The sequence below is a fragment of the Colletotrichum siamense genome (assembly GCF_013390195.1).
Source record: "Colletotrichum siamense strain Cg363 chromosome Unknown KSG_Cg363_contig05, whole genome shotgun sequence".
Classification (NCBI taxonomy): Eukaryota; Fungi; Ascomycota; class Sordariomycetes; order Glomerellales; family Glomerellaceae; genus Colletotrichum; species Colletotrichum siamense.
In genome coordinates, this window is record NW_023501018.1 from 5,124,697 (window position 1) to 5,137,989 (window position 13,293).

The 13,293-nt window shown below is 55.0% G+C and overlaps 5 protein-coding genes across 5 annotated transcripts; 3 read left to right on the forward strand and 2 right to left on the reverse strand.

The window, feature by feature from the left end:
* Positions 1 to 441: 441 nt before the first annotated feature.
* On the forward strand, positions 442 to 939 carry PSD3 (Phosphatidylserine decarboxylase proenzyme 3; the record flags this gene model as incomplete). Its single annotated transcript, XM_036640784.1, has 1 exon — positions 442 to 939. The coding sequence occupies one exon, from the start codon at positions 442 to 444 to the stop codon at positions 937 to 939; it is 498 nt and encodes a 165-aa protein (XP_036494874.1).
* A 449-nt stretch (positions 940 to 1,388) lies between these two features.
* On the reverse strand, positions 1,389 to 2,218 carry CGCS363_v008936 (uncharacterized protein; the record flags this gene model as incomplete). The annotated part of the gene is made up of 2 exons (XM_036640785.1): positions 1,389 to 1,532; positions 1,580 to 2,218. 2 exons carry the CDS (start codon positions 2,216 to 2,218, stop codon positions 1,389 to 1,391), a joined length of 783 nt encoding a protein of 260 aa, XP_036494206.1.
* A 1,108-nt stretch (positions 2,219 to 3,326) lies between these two features.
* Positions 3,327 to 4,567, forward strand: rpc37 (DNA-directed RNA polymerase III subunit rpc5; the record flags this gene model as incomplete). Its single annotated transcript, XM_036640786.1, has 2 exons — positions 3,327 to 3,816; positions 3,870 to 4,567. The coding sequence occupies 2 exons, from the start codon at positions 3,327 to 3,329 to the stop codon at positions 4,565 to 4,567; spliced, it is 1,188 nt and encodes a 395-aa protein (XP_036494858.1).
* A 433-nt stretch (positions 4,568 to 5,000) lies between these two features.
* On the reverse strand, positions 5,001 to 7,626 carry CGCS363_v008938 (DNA topoisomerase 2-associated protein pat1; the record flags this gene model as incomplete). The annotated part of the gene is made up of 2 exons (XM_036640787.1): positions 5,001 to 5,289; positions 5,339 to 7,626. 2 exons carry the CDS (start codon positions 7,624 to 7,626, stop codon positions 5,001 to 5,003), a joined length of 2,577 nt encoding a protein of 858 aa, XP_036495044.1.
* A 3,746-nt stretch (positions 7,627 to 11,372) lies between these two features.
* On the forward strand, positions 11,373 to 12,934 carry MNT1-1 (Glycolipid 2-alpha-mannosyltransferase 1; the record flags this gene model as incomplete). Its single annotated transcript, XM_036640788.1, has 4 exons — positions 11,373 to 11,423; positions 11,568 to 12,470; positions 12,524 to 12,812; positions 12,867 to 12,934. The coding sequence occupies 4 exons, from the start codon at positions 11,373 to 11,375 to the stop codon at positions 12,932 to 12,934; spliced, it is 1,311 nt and encodes a 436-aa protein (XP_036495045.1).
* Between the last annotated feature and the right edge of the window lie 359 nt (positions 12,935 to 13,293).

Sequence of the window (13,293 nt, forward strand, 5' to 3'; positions counted from 1 at the left end):
CTCCTTGGACTGCAAACTCGAATCACACCGGAGTCGGTCCGCCTACCTCAGAGTCCGCTCTCCAGTTGGATAGTGATGTTCTCGCAGCTCATTGGGCAGTTCTTGGACACTCCCATGTCCGTCACCCCTCGGACCCTGGAGTCCTTCAAAAATTCCCCAAAGTACGAATATCACGAAGCCGTAGAGCCTGAAGGGGGGTTCCGTACCTTCAACGACTTTTTCTCTCGCAAGCTGAAGCCGGGAATGAGGCCTATCTCTCACCCGGATGACGACAAGGTTATTTGCTACCCTGCCGACTGCACGTACGACAACAGCCTTGAGAACCAGAGCATTGTAGCCATCAACAACATGGGTGAGGTTCTCATCAAGGGCATTCCATGGACTATAGATAACCTGCTACATGGCAGCAAATATGCGTGTGAGTTCAATGGCGGGATCTGGATGCATGCATTTCTCAACACGTACAACTATCACCGCCAGCATGCGCCTATATCCGGTACTGTACTCGAGGCAAAGAACATCCAGGGGGCGGCCTACATGGAGGTCAACGAGAAGTGCCAACCCATCCGAGAGATCCCGGTCTCTGGTGAAGGAAAGAGGCAAGACTCCAAGTCCGTGCTGGAGGTGCCCGACTGTCCGGGCTACCAGTTCCTCCAAACTAGGGGTTGCGTCATCATCGACAACCCGGTGCTCGGGAAAGTGGCCGTGCTGCCGATTGGCATGGCCATTGTATCGGGTGTCAGGTTGACAGTAAGAGAAGGGGATATAGTGAGAAAGGGCGACGAGATCTCAACCTTCTTGTTCGGGGGGTCGGATATCATCCTCGTGTTCCAGAAGAAGGCAGGCTTGCAGGTCAAAGACTTTGTGCCCTCACCAATGGACGAAGCCGGCAACCAGACCCATTCCAAGTATGGGACCATTCTTGCGAGGGCGCCTTAACGACTAAGAAGTATCTTGGAACGAGGAGGATGACCTATGAACGATGGTCTCATTCGAAAGACTACGCTCTCTGAGTTGGTACATGGAATGAAAAGCAACGCAGATTATCTTCATGAGACTAATAACATTACAATTCTCCGCATGCCGCGCCTCACTTTTCCTCGTCTTGCTGCCGTGCTCGGGGGTAATCATCAATCTCACTCCCAGGGATAACCTCAATAATCCTCTGTCCGCGGCCCCTGCGCATCTCCCTAATCTCGTAGGCTCGATCTGCCCTTGTTCGAAATCCTTGCCATCCACCTCTGCTGTGCTCACGACGATGCCCAGAGTTGTAACGGTGCTTTCCGACTGTAGCAGCGTCACTCCGCGGATGACTCAGTCTGTGCTCACTGAAAACCGGGCTCGTGTCTCTACCTTTTCCTGAACCTCGTCTTGTTGTTCGGCTGTCGTCATCGCTGCTTTGCCGAGAGGAAGAAGAAGACTCTTCGTACCTCGGCTGCGGCGTCCTCCTCTTGGCTGATATCGAGGAACCCCAACTCATCCTCCTTCTTGCACCTCCACCTCCGCCACCGTCTCCAGGCCGTCTCGGGCCCCTATCACTACCGTGTCCAGGTATATCACCAAGATACATTTGCCTAACCATCATTCGAGTATACGTAACCTCCCTCTCCGTCCTCCTTGCCATGACTCTCATGACCTCGTCTCCTAACTTCTTCACAGAATCCTTCACTTGCCACCAGATAAAGCGATGCGCAAAGTCACACTTGTACAACGCGCTCCAGTCCGCAAAACTCCCCATTTCACCATGCTTCTCAAAGTCGCTGCGGACCTTCTCGTCGAGGTCGTTCTCGCCCCACGAAGCCCCGTTGTGAATCGCCTCGGCTCGGTGCCCGCTCGCCACCAAGAATGGTCTTTCAAGTTCCTTGAAGGTTCTCCAGAGGTCGCGGAGCGTCATGTAATGCAGCGGCAGCGTCTTCTCTGCATACTCCAGCGCCCTGCGTGCTTCGGCGTTGGCGTTCTTTTCTCCGATGTGAGAAATCTTCTGTCGTAGTTTACTTTTGCCCCTGATCTCTTTCGTTTGGTGACGCAGCGCCTCGCGTTCTTCGCAAAGCTGCTGTCGAAGGTTTCCCAGAGAGTCGCGGATCTCGCTAGGCGCAGCGCGGATTGTGGCGACGAAGTTGGCGTACAAAGCGATCAAGTTGAGTGTCGTCAGGGCAAAGCCCAGGATCCCCGTCACGAATGATAGCCAGTTCAGAGAGTTCGGGACGTCGGCCGCCATTTTGTGCTCGCGAGGGCTTCTGCGGCTTCTTCCTGCATGCTCGCGATTCCACTTAGCTGAAGGGCCGTGCTTAGATCTTAAAAGGGTTGAGCATCCTTCATTTAGTATTCCTGTGTAAGTCTTTCACGTGGTGTTTAGCGTCTCTCATCAGCGCTACTTGGACTTGATTCTAACGAGTGCAGAAAAAGGCGTAGCGTTGCCAGTTGTCATGGACCTCAAGACTCCCGAAGGCTAAGACAACTAACGTCCTGCAGCCTTTGAATTGGTTGTGTAGTCGAGGTGAGCTCTAGTCCTAAGGCCGATGCAGGATAACATTAAGACCGGAGAGACTAAGGAATTAGTCGCGTCAACTCGACTAACATACAACAGTGATTCGACGACCTAGATGGTTCGTCAGATATTGCAAGGATGGGCTTGCAAGATCCATCTCAACTAAAGGCCAGCTGATGGTATTGCATCTTTCGTGGATACGACGGATGCAGGAGTTTACTTCGTCTTCGTCATTTAAGCTCACAAAGACCTGCAGGATAAGGCACCAATGTGATTATGCAATCCTTCGAGCGGCTTGGGAGGAACTGAGATCTTAGTGCTGAGTCGCCTTGAATCTGGTGATGGATGACGATCATGAAAGCCGTCGCATGTTGAGGTTTCTCGAGTACAGTTGGTGGAAAGCAGACATCGGATAGTAGAAGAGGCGCATCAGCTGCCTGGGCCCTTTTGAGGATGTATCAATCACTCGTGCAGACTGTTCCCTGTGTTCGCTGACAAATTGGCAGCTCGCAAAGAGCGTGGAATAATGACAACTTCGTGAACACCATACTGAAGTTGTGTTGCTTGATGTTGTGATGCTGGACGAATTACACTGCAACACTCGCCGCCCTGGAAGCAACAGGAGATGGAGCTCGTCCCCCACCACCCGCCCAGACCAGGATTAGCTCCTGTACTCTTATCGATAAGCCCTGACGTCTCCGACCGTGGGGTAACTCATTCTCTCTCCAATCCAAAAATTTCCCATAGCCAAACCTCCAAGTCTGACTACACATCGCGACGAGGGGAGTCACACCTCCCACCCAACACCACCCGCAAAATGCCCGCCCCAACAGCGACAATGTCCCCCGGGACGCCCGAGCCCATCGACGCCGACGCCGACCCCGTCATCGCCTCCTACGACGTCTTCTTCAACCCTTCCCTCCCGCAGGGCCGCAAGCTCTGGGTCCTGCAGCAACCCAACCGCACCGACCCGCGCCAGGCCACGCCCACCGAGATGCGCCTCAAGACCCGCTCCGGCATGGTCGAGGTCGACGTGCCCCTCGACTACACTCAGTCTTATGACAAGGAAAAGGGCATGAAGTGGGGTCGGCAGCTCAAGGCGAGTCTCGAGGCCAAGAACGGCGGCACACACGGCCTCTCTGGAGGCTTCGGCGTCGGCGCGCCGCCGCCCCGGCCCAAGAGGCGGGGCGAGATCGATCTGGAGGACGAGATGTACCTCGAGTGGCCCGAGGCTGTGCGCCAGGACAAGGTGCTGCGTACGCAGACTCTCGGCGGACAGTGTCCCGATCACAAGGAGGTGCAGTACATGATTGGCGTCTTCCAGGGCAGTAAGTGCTTTCCTCTCCCAATTCGGATGAAGACATCCTTACGAAAGTACTAGAGGATCTCCACCTCACACCCGTAACAAACCTCGTCCATCTCCGGCCCCAATTGCACCACGTCGACGCAGTAGCCCAACAAGAGCGCAACGCCTCCGCCGCAGCTGCCGCCAAGGAGAACGCCGCCGCAGCACCGGCGGCGGGAGCATCGGGTGCAGGAGGCCAGGGCGCTGCGGCAGCGCGCGCGATTCACATGACGATCAAGACGACCCCCGACGGCGCGGCGGCCAAGAACGAGACAATGGCCGACCGTCTGCGCTCGGTCCAGATCGAGCCCTGGCGCAAGCTGAAGTACACGGACGAGAACGACGAGGCCGCCTGGGAGATTTACCAGGAGTCCCTTATTCTCCGCGCCCCTGGCGACAACAAGCCGCCCCCGGCCGAAGAGGATGAGGAAAAGAAGAAGGCCGCTATCGAGGCGGGTGAGGCTGAGACGAAGCCCACGGTTGACCTGGCGGAGTCTATGGCTAGACTGGAGACCACATGGGGCGATGATGAACTGCTGGAAGCTGTCAGTGGTATCAAGAAGCCCAAGCCAGTATCACAGGCAGAGCAGGATGCCGAGGCGGCTGCCGCGGCCGCCGCAGAGGAAGAGGCACGGAAGATGAAACCCAAGGCTCGTGGCGCTGTCGGTTCAAGGCGAGGTGGCAAGGCTAGAGCTGCGCCTGCTCAGGCATCATCGAGCATGGATTTGACATAAAGTGATGCTGGCCAGCATTTTGATTTGCATAGCTTAGGCGTTGCGGTACGTTGTAGACAAAACGGTTCAGGGACGGATTATTACTTTAAATGCAGATTTTGTTTGCTCTAACTAGCAAGGCTGGTCTCGACGCACCGCTAATAATACTTTCGCGGCGTCATCTCATAGAGTCGTGTGTAATGTACACGAGATATGTTTTGTGCATATAGCCATGGGATAGCCCCCCCGCAAGTCCAAGTCTCCATCAAGCTGTAGCCCCCGTACCACAACTTCCCGGTGATTTCGATGCCCTCAAAAAATACGGGCCAAGCGTCGAGTAAGGCTAGCAGCATCCCAAGCTTCCAACGCATCAATAAACAAGTGTAGCGTCCCAAGCATGTGTGATGGCGCAGTCCGCGCCGTGATCGTCCCATCATTCGCACTAAATATCGTCTTACTGAAGCAATTCAACATCCAAACCAATGGAGTGCATAAACAGGTTGACCGTAGCCAACCGGGTCGTTGCCATAGCGCCCGGAAGGGTCTTCGCGTGGGCAACAGTGTCGAGAACACGATCCTTGACAGCAAGAACCAGGCGCTGCTGCTGCTCAGGGTTGGCACTGACACCCACGGCAGCAAGAAGCTGCCAGACGACAACATCCTCTCCGGTGTTGACGCTGCCAGGGAAGATATGATGCAGGGTCGGCTCCAGGATGTTGAAGAAGAGGTTGAAGGTTTGCTCCCTATGAGTGTGTTAGTTGATGTTTTCAATCTCGATCAGGATATGCTTACCATTCGGCCCAAAGCTGAGGGGTGCCTCCACCGCCTTGCTTGAGAAGCTCTGCACGACTCAGAATGAGAGTCAACATAGAGCAGCCCACGCGAGTTCTGGCAATGAGGTCGATGTTCAGCTTGGTAATAAGTCCGAGGACACCTGTGACGATATCGAGCTCGGTCTCGTTGAAGTAGGCAAAGAGGCTGGGCATGACAGCCGCGGAGAAGAGTTCGATGCTCTCACGCATGGCAGCGTTTAGGTTGACTTCACCATCCGTCATCTGGGCACCGCGAACAACATCCAGCTGATCCAAGTGGAGGATAACCATCGTGAGAATAGTGGTGCGCTGCTCGAAGCTGATGTGTCTGAAGACACGAGGAATCGCCTTCTTACCCTTGGGAAACGACAGGAAGGCGATGAAGGGGTGAATGGTGGTAGCACCAATAGGCTCGTGAACCTTGAGGTCTGCCCACAGCTGGCCGTTGAGAGTCTGAGCCACCTCGAGCCACTCCTGATGCTTCGCGTGAAATTCCTCGTCGTTGCCATTGGTGGGCGGGGGAGGAATGTGGCGGGCGTGGTCCTCCATCTTCATGACTGTGGTGTAAACACTCTCAATGTTCTTCAAGATGGCCTTACGGTCCACAGTGTTGGACTCCGTGTGGTGACGCTTGCCGTTTCCAGGACGCTGGGCGTCACCACTGCTATCGGTGCGCTTGATGTTGAGCAGTGGCTTAGGTGTCTTGGCGTTGCTGAAGGAGATCTTTCCGAGACTGCCAGCAATGACAAGCTGGGGATTCTTGGGCTTGTTCTTGGCGGCTTCAACGGCACGCTGGACTTGCTGCTCCATGCGTTGCACGTGGTTCTCGGCAGTTCTTCCTTGTCTTCTCATGTTGCCCTGACGACTTCCAGTCTGGAAGAGGTAGGTCTGAGCAAAGTTGTTCAGGGGCTGGTTAGGGTTCTGGCGTTGGCCACCGCGAATCTGGCTAAGAACCTGGTAGTAAAAGTCCTCTGCGATTGAGGCTTCGTTGTTGTGGTCAATCGGGTTGCCGGTGGCCGAGACAAGCTGCTGCAGCTGGATGCGGGTGACAAAGTTCTTGTCCTGAGGAGTCATGAGACCGTTGTCCTTAGAAAGAAGCCAGATCTTGTGGTTGCGCTTCGCACGCTTGGTCTCCTGATCCAAGTACGCTGCCTTCTCATCTTCGGAGAGGTGGTTCAGGTGCTGGTGTTGGGAGACCTGAGGTACACGACCTGACGAACCCTGTGATCGGTGTGCATTCTGACCGTGAGCCTGTTGATGGCCATGAGGCTGAGGGCCCTGGGCACCAATGCGAGCAGCATCACCAGACAGTCGGTTAGGGTTTTGGAGAATCTGAGTCGGCTGGACAGAGGGAGCCTGGGAGTGAGGAGGCTGAGCAAGCGGGCTAGGGGTGTTTTGAATGGGCGGGGTCGGCTTGGAGGTAAGAGACTGAGGACGCTGAAGAATGGTAACCGGATGGCCCTGACCAGCGTGTTGAGGCACCTGGCTGCCGCGCTGCTGTTGCTGCTGGTCGGAGCCGTGGAAGCTCTGCTGCTGCTGAATAGCCTGCGGGTGGGCGTAGCCGTAATCCTGGGGGTATCCTTGTGTAGCAGGGGCAGGCTCCTGGGCTGGTCGCTTGGTGGCTTGCTCGCGCATAGCCTTTTCGACCTCCTCGAGACTCATGATCTTGCGGCTACTGGAGGCAGGTGCGGCCTGGGGCTGGGGAGAAGGCGCGGCGGCGGGTTTCTTGGAAGGCACGCCCCAGATAGACGCGTCGACGTGAAGGTCGGGGATGGGCTCCGCCTCCTTGTACTTCTCGTAGCCAGTGCGAACAGGCTGAGGGGCCGGCTGAGGGGCCGGCTGAGGAGGATAGTAGTAGTTTGGCATGGCCTGAGCTTGAGGAACATGGTGATGTTGGACGGGCGCCTGGGCAGGCGCGGGTTTCGAGGCGGGGACCTGGCGGCTGTAGCGAACCTGCTCCTCCTCGATGGCATTCGAGACCTTGGCCGTCTGACCGAAGAAATCGAAGTCCTTTCCGACAGGAGCAGAGATAATCTCGTCTCCGCCGCCACCACCGCCGCCGCCGCCAAAGGTGTCGTCGTTGAAAGCGTCGCCACTTTCCTCGAGCTGGTCTCCGAGACCATCGTACGTGTCATCGAAGTCGACGGCGTCGTCCTCCTCTTGGTTGCCGCGAGAGAGGCCGGCGAACGGGTCATGAGCTTGCGAGAAACCCGGCGCGGAGGTGTTGTGGCCGCCGCCACGGGTCGGGTCGAAACCGAAGAAGGACATGGTGTTTGGCTGGTCCGTCTTCGTGGTAATAGCAGTGGAAAAGATAGCTGTATACTAGGTATTGGTCAGCATCGGATTCGAGATATCTGACTAGGATGGCGAAGTAGATGGTATGGTGAAGTCAGAGAGACTGAGGTCTAGAGTGAAGATCTCTGCTCCATTTAAGGGCCTCAGTTCTGAACTGATAGGAAGGAGAGGTCCTGTCGTTCCCCACTGCCTCCTCGTGAGGCTGCTAACCCCAAACCCAGTAGGCAGTCGGGCTGCTTGCTTGCTCTGTCCCGCGCAGTTGGGTGGCAAAGTCGCAGGTGCCAAACAAGGAAGCAGGATTGAAAGCACTTGCCAAGTTCAAGGAATAGTTAGAGAAGCAGCCAGTGACTTACCACTAAGAGAATGAGAGGTCTGTGGCTTTCAGTAGAGCGGCTCCCAAAACTATCATGATGTCGTCAAAGCCAGATTCGAAAAGAGGCGAGCAAAGCGACAGGGCATAGACGGGAGGATTATAGCCGGGTTGCTCAGTAAAACCACATCCAGAGATAACAATGTTACCAAAGCACAGGGTCGAAAACAATGCGCCAGGTAGAGGCGTTGCTGGAAAAGAAACAACAGTGTCGCGTCGCTGGGGTTGGGATGCGATGTCCGAAGTGGTGATGCACCGATTCGCATTCGTGGGGAGGAATTGAGGCTCGAGAGCCTTGGGCCCCCACATCCAGGGACCGCCCAGGCCAATGGCAGAGCTTGGTCGGGCGAGCTGCAAGGTATGATGTCACGTGATGAATTAGTCACTCGCCGCGGGACAAGCAGCCCCTCTCGTCATAACGTGGCATGTATTCCCGCGCCAAAAGGTGCTTGGAGGGGTACTTTCCCAGGGGAAGCTGATCAGCGTCGTCGCATTCTTACTCAGCTCACCTCATCTCCAGCTGAAGCTCTCCAGAATCAGCATGCGCGATACCTAGCTAGGGGCTCTAGAAACCCACTTCACCCAGCTCGCCAACCTGCAGGGCCATTTTCTCTCAGCCTTATGTTTTGGGGGCTACTTTTGCGGCAAGAAGTAACCCTGATGGTGCAGTGCAGTCCATGTGACTGTCATTAACGCGTTCAGCATCTTATTTAAAGGATGGGAACAAAAATCAGACACATTTCCGTAGATGTCTTCGTCCAATGGTTAGCATTTCGATGCCTTCCCTTGCTTGATCCTATTACTCAGCCTTATTTGGATCAATGCTGTATTAGGTTCAACGTACTTTACTGGACAGGACATGTGTGAATTCTCCGCCACTGTCATGAAGCGATCCATGTTTAGTCGCTGCTGAAGACCTCCGTGGCTGGAAACTGGAAATAATAATAGCTCAGCTACCCCCAAGCAGGTATCGCGGAACCGATACTCTGGGCATGACAAAGCTAAGACAACGGCCGCTGGATACCTTCATTTCAGATCAATCGCGCAACAGTTTACTTGGCTATTTCCGTCAACTTTTGCTGGCGACTTTGATGCCGCTGTGCTATCGATGGCCTGGTTTTGTTCAAGCTGTGCCCTCAGGCGTCCTCTGGACGAAGATTTCCTTCTGCAGGCGACTACAACACGCAACAGTCGACACTCCGAACAGCCGAGAAACGGGTGCCAGCATTCGTCATTGTCGGATTTGAGTGCCGCAAACGTCTGCTTGTCAGGACGCAACGTCTGATTGGGATGTTCATCGCGAGACGAGTCATATTTCCGGCGAGTTTGCTTCTACTCGTGGCAAGAGTATGTTGCCTGGAGATTGACAGGTTCATCCCGTTGAGATGCTGGAGACACAAGAATAGCTGACTGGCACACACACAGGACTACTAGACAGCAGGGCTGCGTTCCAGAACCTGCCCTGTACCAGATAAGGCACTTGGTTACAGATTTGACGCCGTCGGCATGAAAGCACGATCACTCAGGCGCCCAGTGCCAAGTGAGATGGTGTCTTGATCTCGGACTGTCCGCCGTCAACAGCGCATCTGTAGTTGATGGTTGTGCTGCTGAGCCTCGTGATGACTGTGGGAAAAAGCGTTAACTGATGGTTCCATGTGGACCGATGTTCTGCTATTCTATGCTTGCAGCACAGTTATCGTTTGCGGCTTCACTCGGCTCTGTCTACGGCAGGAAAAGTCGTTGACGATCAGCATCTTGGCTTTGGATTCAATACGAACCAAAGGCCCTAAAATGAGTTGGGGCAGCCAATTTGGGGTTGTCGAAATGTGTCCCGTTGCTGGAAAGAGCCAAGAGGCAAGTACCAGATTCCACGATGTGACACTATCGGGAGGTACATGTTGTCTCTGAAGATGGAGATACCAGCATCCCCGGGGACTTTACAATGGTAATGTATCTTCACTTAACACGAGGCCGCTAGATCTGCCAGGGGCAACGAGAGTTTGAGTAGGTGTACAGGTGTACATATTTTTAATATGCTATCTGTACTTATAGGTCTGAGAAGGCAGCGCAGGGGGGACCACCAAGAGTGCTGGACAGAACGAGGAACAGAAGGCCAAACGAGAGCTGATATTCTCACAGGGCGGTGGCCTCTTCTAGCCAAGTCTCATGTCGGGTGGTATGGGAGCTTCCCACCCCCATCATCCCGTCGCACGGCTTGCACGGGCAAGCAAGGCCGATGGCACGGAGAAATTCCCATCGACTGGTTCTCGGTTCGCAAGGGAAGGCCCTGGGCCTGATGTGCCTGAATGCAGCTGGGCTGAGGCGGTGGCCATCGATTCTCACAGTGGCCACGTTCCCCTGTTCCGATCATGGCCCGCGGAGCAACCCAAGCCAGAGGGAACGGGTACGCGGCAGCTGCTGCGGCGGAGAGGAGCGTGTAGCAGGTACACAGCTGTCAGAGGAACGCGACGCCCAGAGCCCACTTCAGACCCCTGTGTTGAATGAGGTACTCGAGACTTTTCTTGAGTACTTGCTACGGATGCCGGTACTGTCACCACCTCATGTCATTGTCAGTCCTCAGCATTGAACATGGTCTTCGGATGGACGCCGTAGGACGGATGAAGAGTCCTGGCCACAAGGCAGTTGATGTGAGTGATACATGGTGGCCTCGCCTCCTCAAGGCACCTAGCAGAGGAACATGTTCATGTCAGCGCGTTGACTTGAGTTATTGAGTTGAGCTTGTAGCTGCTTGCGCCATGGTGCTCCCTCTCTGTCTTGGCTGAGTCTAATTCTGACCGTCAGTATCCGTACTCTGGACCATCAGCAACATCAGCAGCAGTTCAGCTACTTGAAAGGGTGCAGGACATTGTACTCCTTGCAGAAGCATGTCTCTCGTCCGGTGTATCTGAGTCCTGCGGCAGGGCACTTTTTGAGTTGCGTAGCCCCGGGTTCAGGCCAGTTCAGCAATTGTTGCCCCACCCCCTTTAATCGACGTCGCGGGACTTCCTCCACTAGCGTTCCCTTTTTCGGGGCAGACGCACTGCGTACGCTGCTGCATTCGTACCCACTGCACCCTGTGGGAGTCTGCGAGGTCCCTAGAAGTCCACGCCACAGTTTGCTAAAGTGCTGCCGCGTGCTGAGGTGCTCCAGCTGGTCCGAGCCAGTCAGTCCATCGCTCTGAACATTTTCCTGGACGTGTCTGTGTATTCGTATCCCTTCCTGCATCTCCCTCCCTCTCTTTTTTTATTCAACCTCGTTCACCTCGAGGAAGTGCGCTTTTGTTCGATTCTTCTCCAGCTCTTATTCACCTACAAGGGATCCCATCGTCGACCTGGTAAAATCGGTCAAGATGGCGACCGGCTCCGCACGATATGTGCGATACATTCTTTTCGCCGCCTTCGTAAGTGACGCCTCGCCGCCTCCTGCCAGCGCATCCTGTGGTCGCGCCCTCTCTTGGCCTCCGGTCATGTTCCCAGACAACACCAAAATCACTTGTCCATCCATCAAAATCCATCCGTCAGGGTTCTAATTGTCTGTCTCCTAGGGTCTCGCCGTCTTCTACTTCATCTCCCACTCCAGCTACGAGGGTGTGAGGCTCGAGAATGGCAGCTTCAAGTCCCCGGGACAGGGCGCTGCACCTGGTCAGCAAGGACAACAAGGTCAGCAAAGCCAGCCGGGCCAGGCGAAGGAACCTGAACACGCCGCGAGCAAGCCCCCAGCCAACGTGCTCAAGGCTGGCGAGAAGTACGACCCCAAGCAGTGGCCCATGGCCATGACCCCGAACGAGCCCGGCTGGGACGACCTCAACAGCGGCATTGCCCCTGGTCCCCGCATGAACGCGACCTTCGTCACCCTCGCCCGTAACTCTGATATCTGGGACATTGCCCGTTCCATTCGCCAGGTTGAGGACCGCTTCAACCGCCGCTACAACTACGACTGGGTCTTCCTGAACGACAAGCCTTTCGATGCCACCTTCAAGAAGGTCACTTCCTCCCTTGTGTCCGGCAAGACCATCTACGGCGAGATTCCCAAGGAGCACTGGTCTTTCCCCGAGCACATTGACCAGGAGAAGGCACGCAAGGTTCGCGAGGACATGGCCCAGCGCAAGATCATCTACGGTGACTCGGTCAGCTACCGTCACATGTGCCGTTTTGAGTCTGGATTCTTCTTCCGCCAGCCCGCCATGATGAACTACGACTACTACTGGCGTGTTGAGCCCTCCATTGAGCTTTTCTGCGACATCCACTACGACCCGTTCCGCTTCATGAAGGAGAACAACAAGAAGTACAGCTTCGTCCTGAGTCTGTACGAGTACGTCGAGACCATCCCCACCCTTTGGGACAGCACCAAGAAGTTCATGAAGAACCACCCCGAGCACATTGCCGAGGGCAACTCCATGAGCTTTCTGAGTGACGACGGTGGTGACTCCTACAACCACTGCCATTTCGTAAGTTTGCTCCGCTCTACCATTTGCTGACCACCTAACTAACGGCCAATCAGTGGTCCAACTTCGAGGTTGGTGACCTTAACTGGCTTCGTTCCAAGGCCTACATCGACTACTTCGAGTCCCTCGACCAGGACGGTGGTTTCTTCTACGAGCGATGGGGTGATGCGCCTGTGCACTCTATTGCCGCCGGTCTTATGCTGCCCAAGGAGCAAATCCACTTCTTCAACGACATTGCCTACTACCACGTCCCCTTCACCCACTGCCCGACCGGCGAGAAGGTCCGCCTCGACAGACGCTGCCACTGCAACCCCAAGGACAACTTTGACTGGAAGGGTTACTCTTGTAAGTTGGCTGTTTTCCCAATCTGTCCAAGCACACTTAGCTAACCACGTCCAGGCACGAGCCGTTTCTTCGAGACCAACGGCATGGAGAAGCCCGAGGGATACGAGAACCAGCAAGACTAAGATCGTAAAAGCGGGTATGGGAAAATGTAGCTTGTATTAACAATTTCACTGGGGTGGCTTTTGGGTTTGCCACGATTCAATTTCACCTGCATCGACGAGAGACAATGGGCAGGCTTTGGGGCACTAAACGTGGAGCGGCGTCAAAGGGTTTCGTCTGGCTTGGACACTATGTGTGCTCTGTAGATATTTGCAAATGACAAGCGACGTCTGGAGAATATCCGAAAGATTTTCAAATTTGACTTTGTGGTATTTTTGTACATCATATGGTACATTTTGGTGTCGATTCACACACCGTTATCGTCATTCCATGACTTTGGTCATGTTCTTGCAACTCGTGACTCCCTGCCATCAACCTCCGT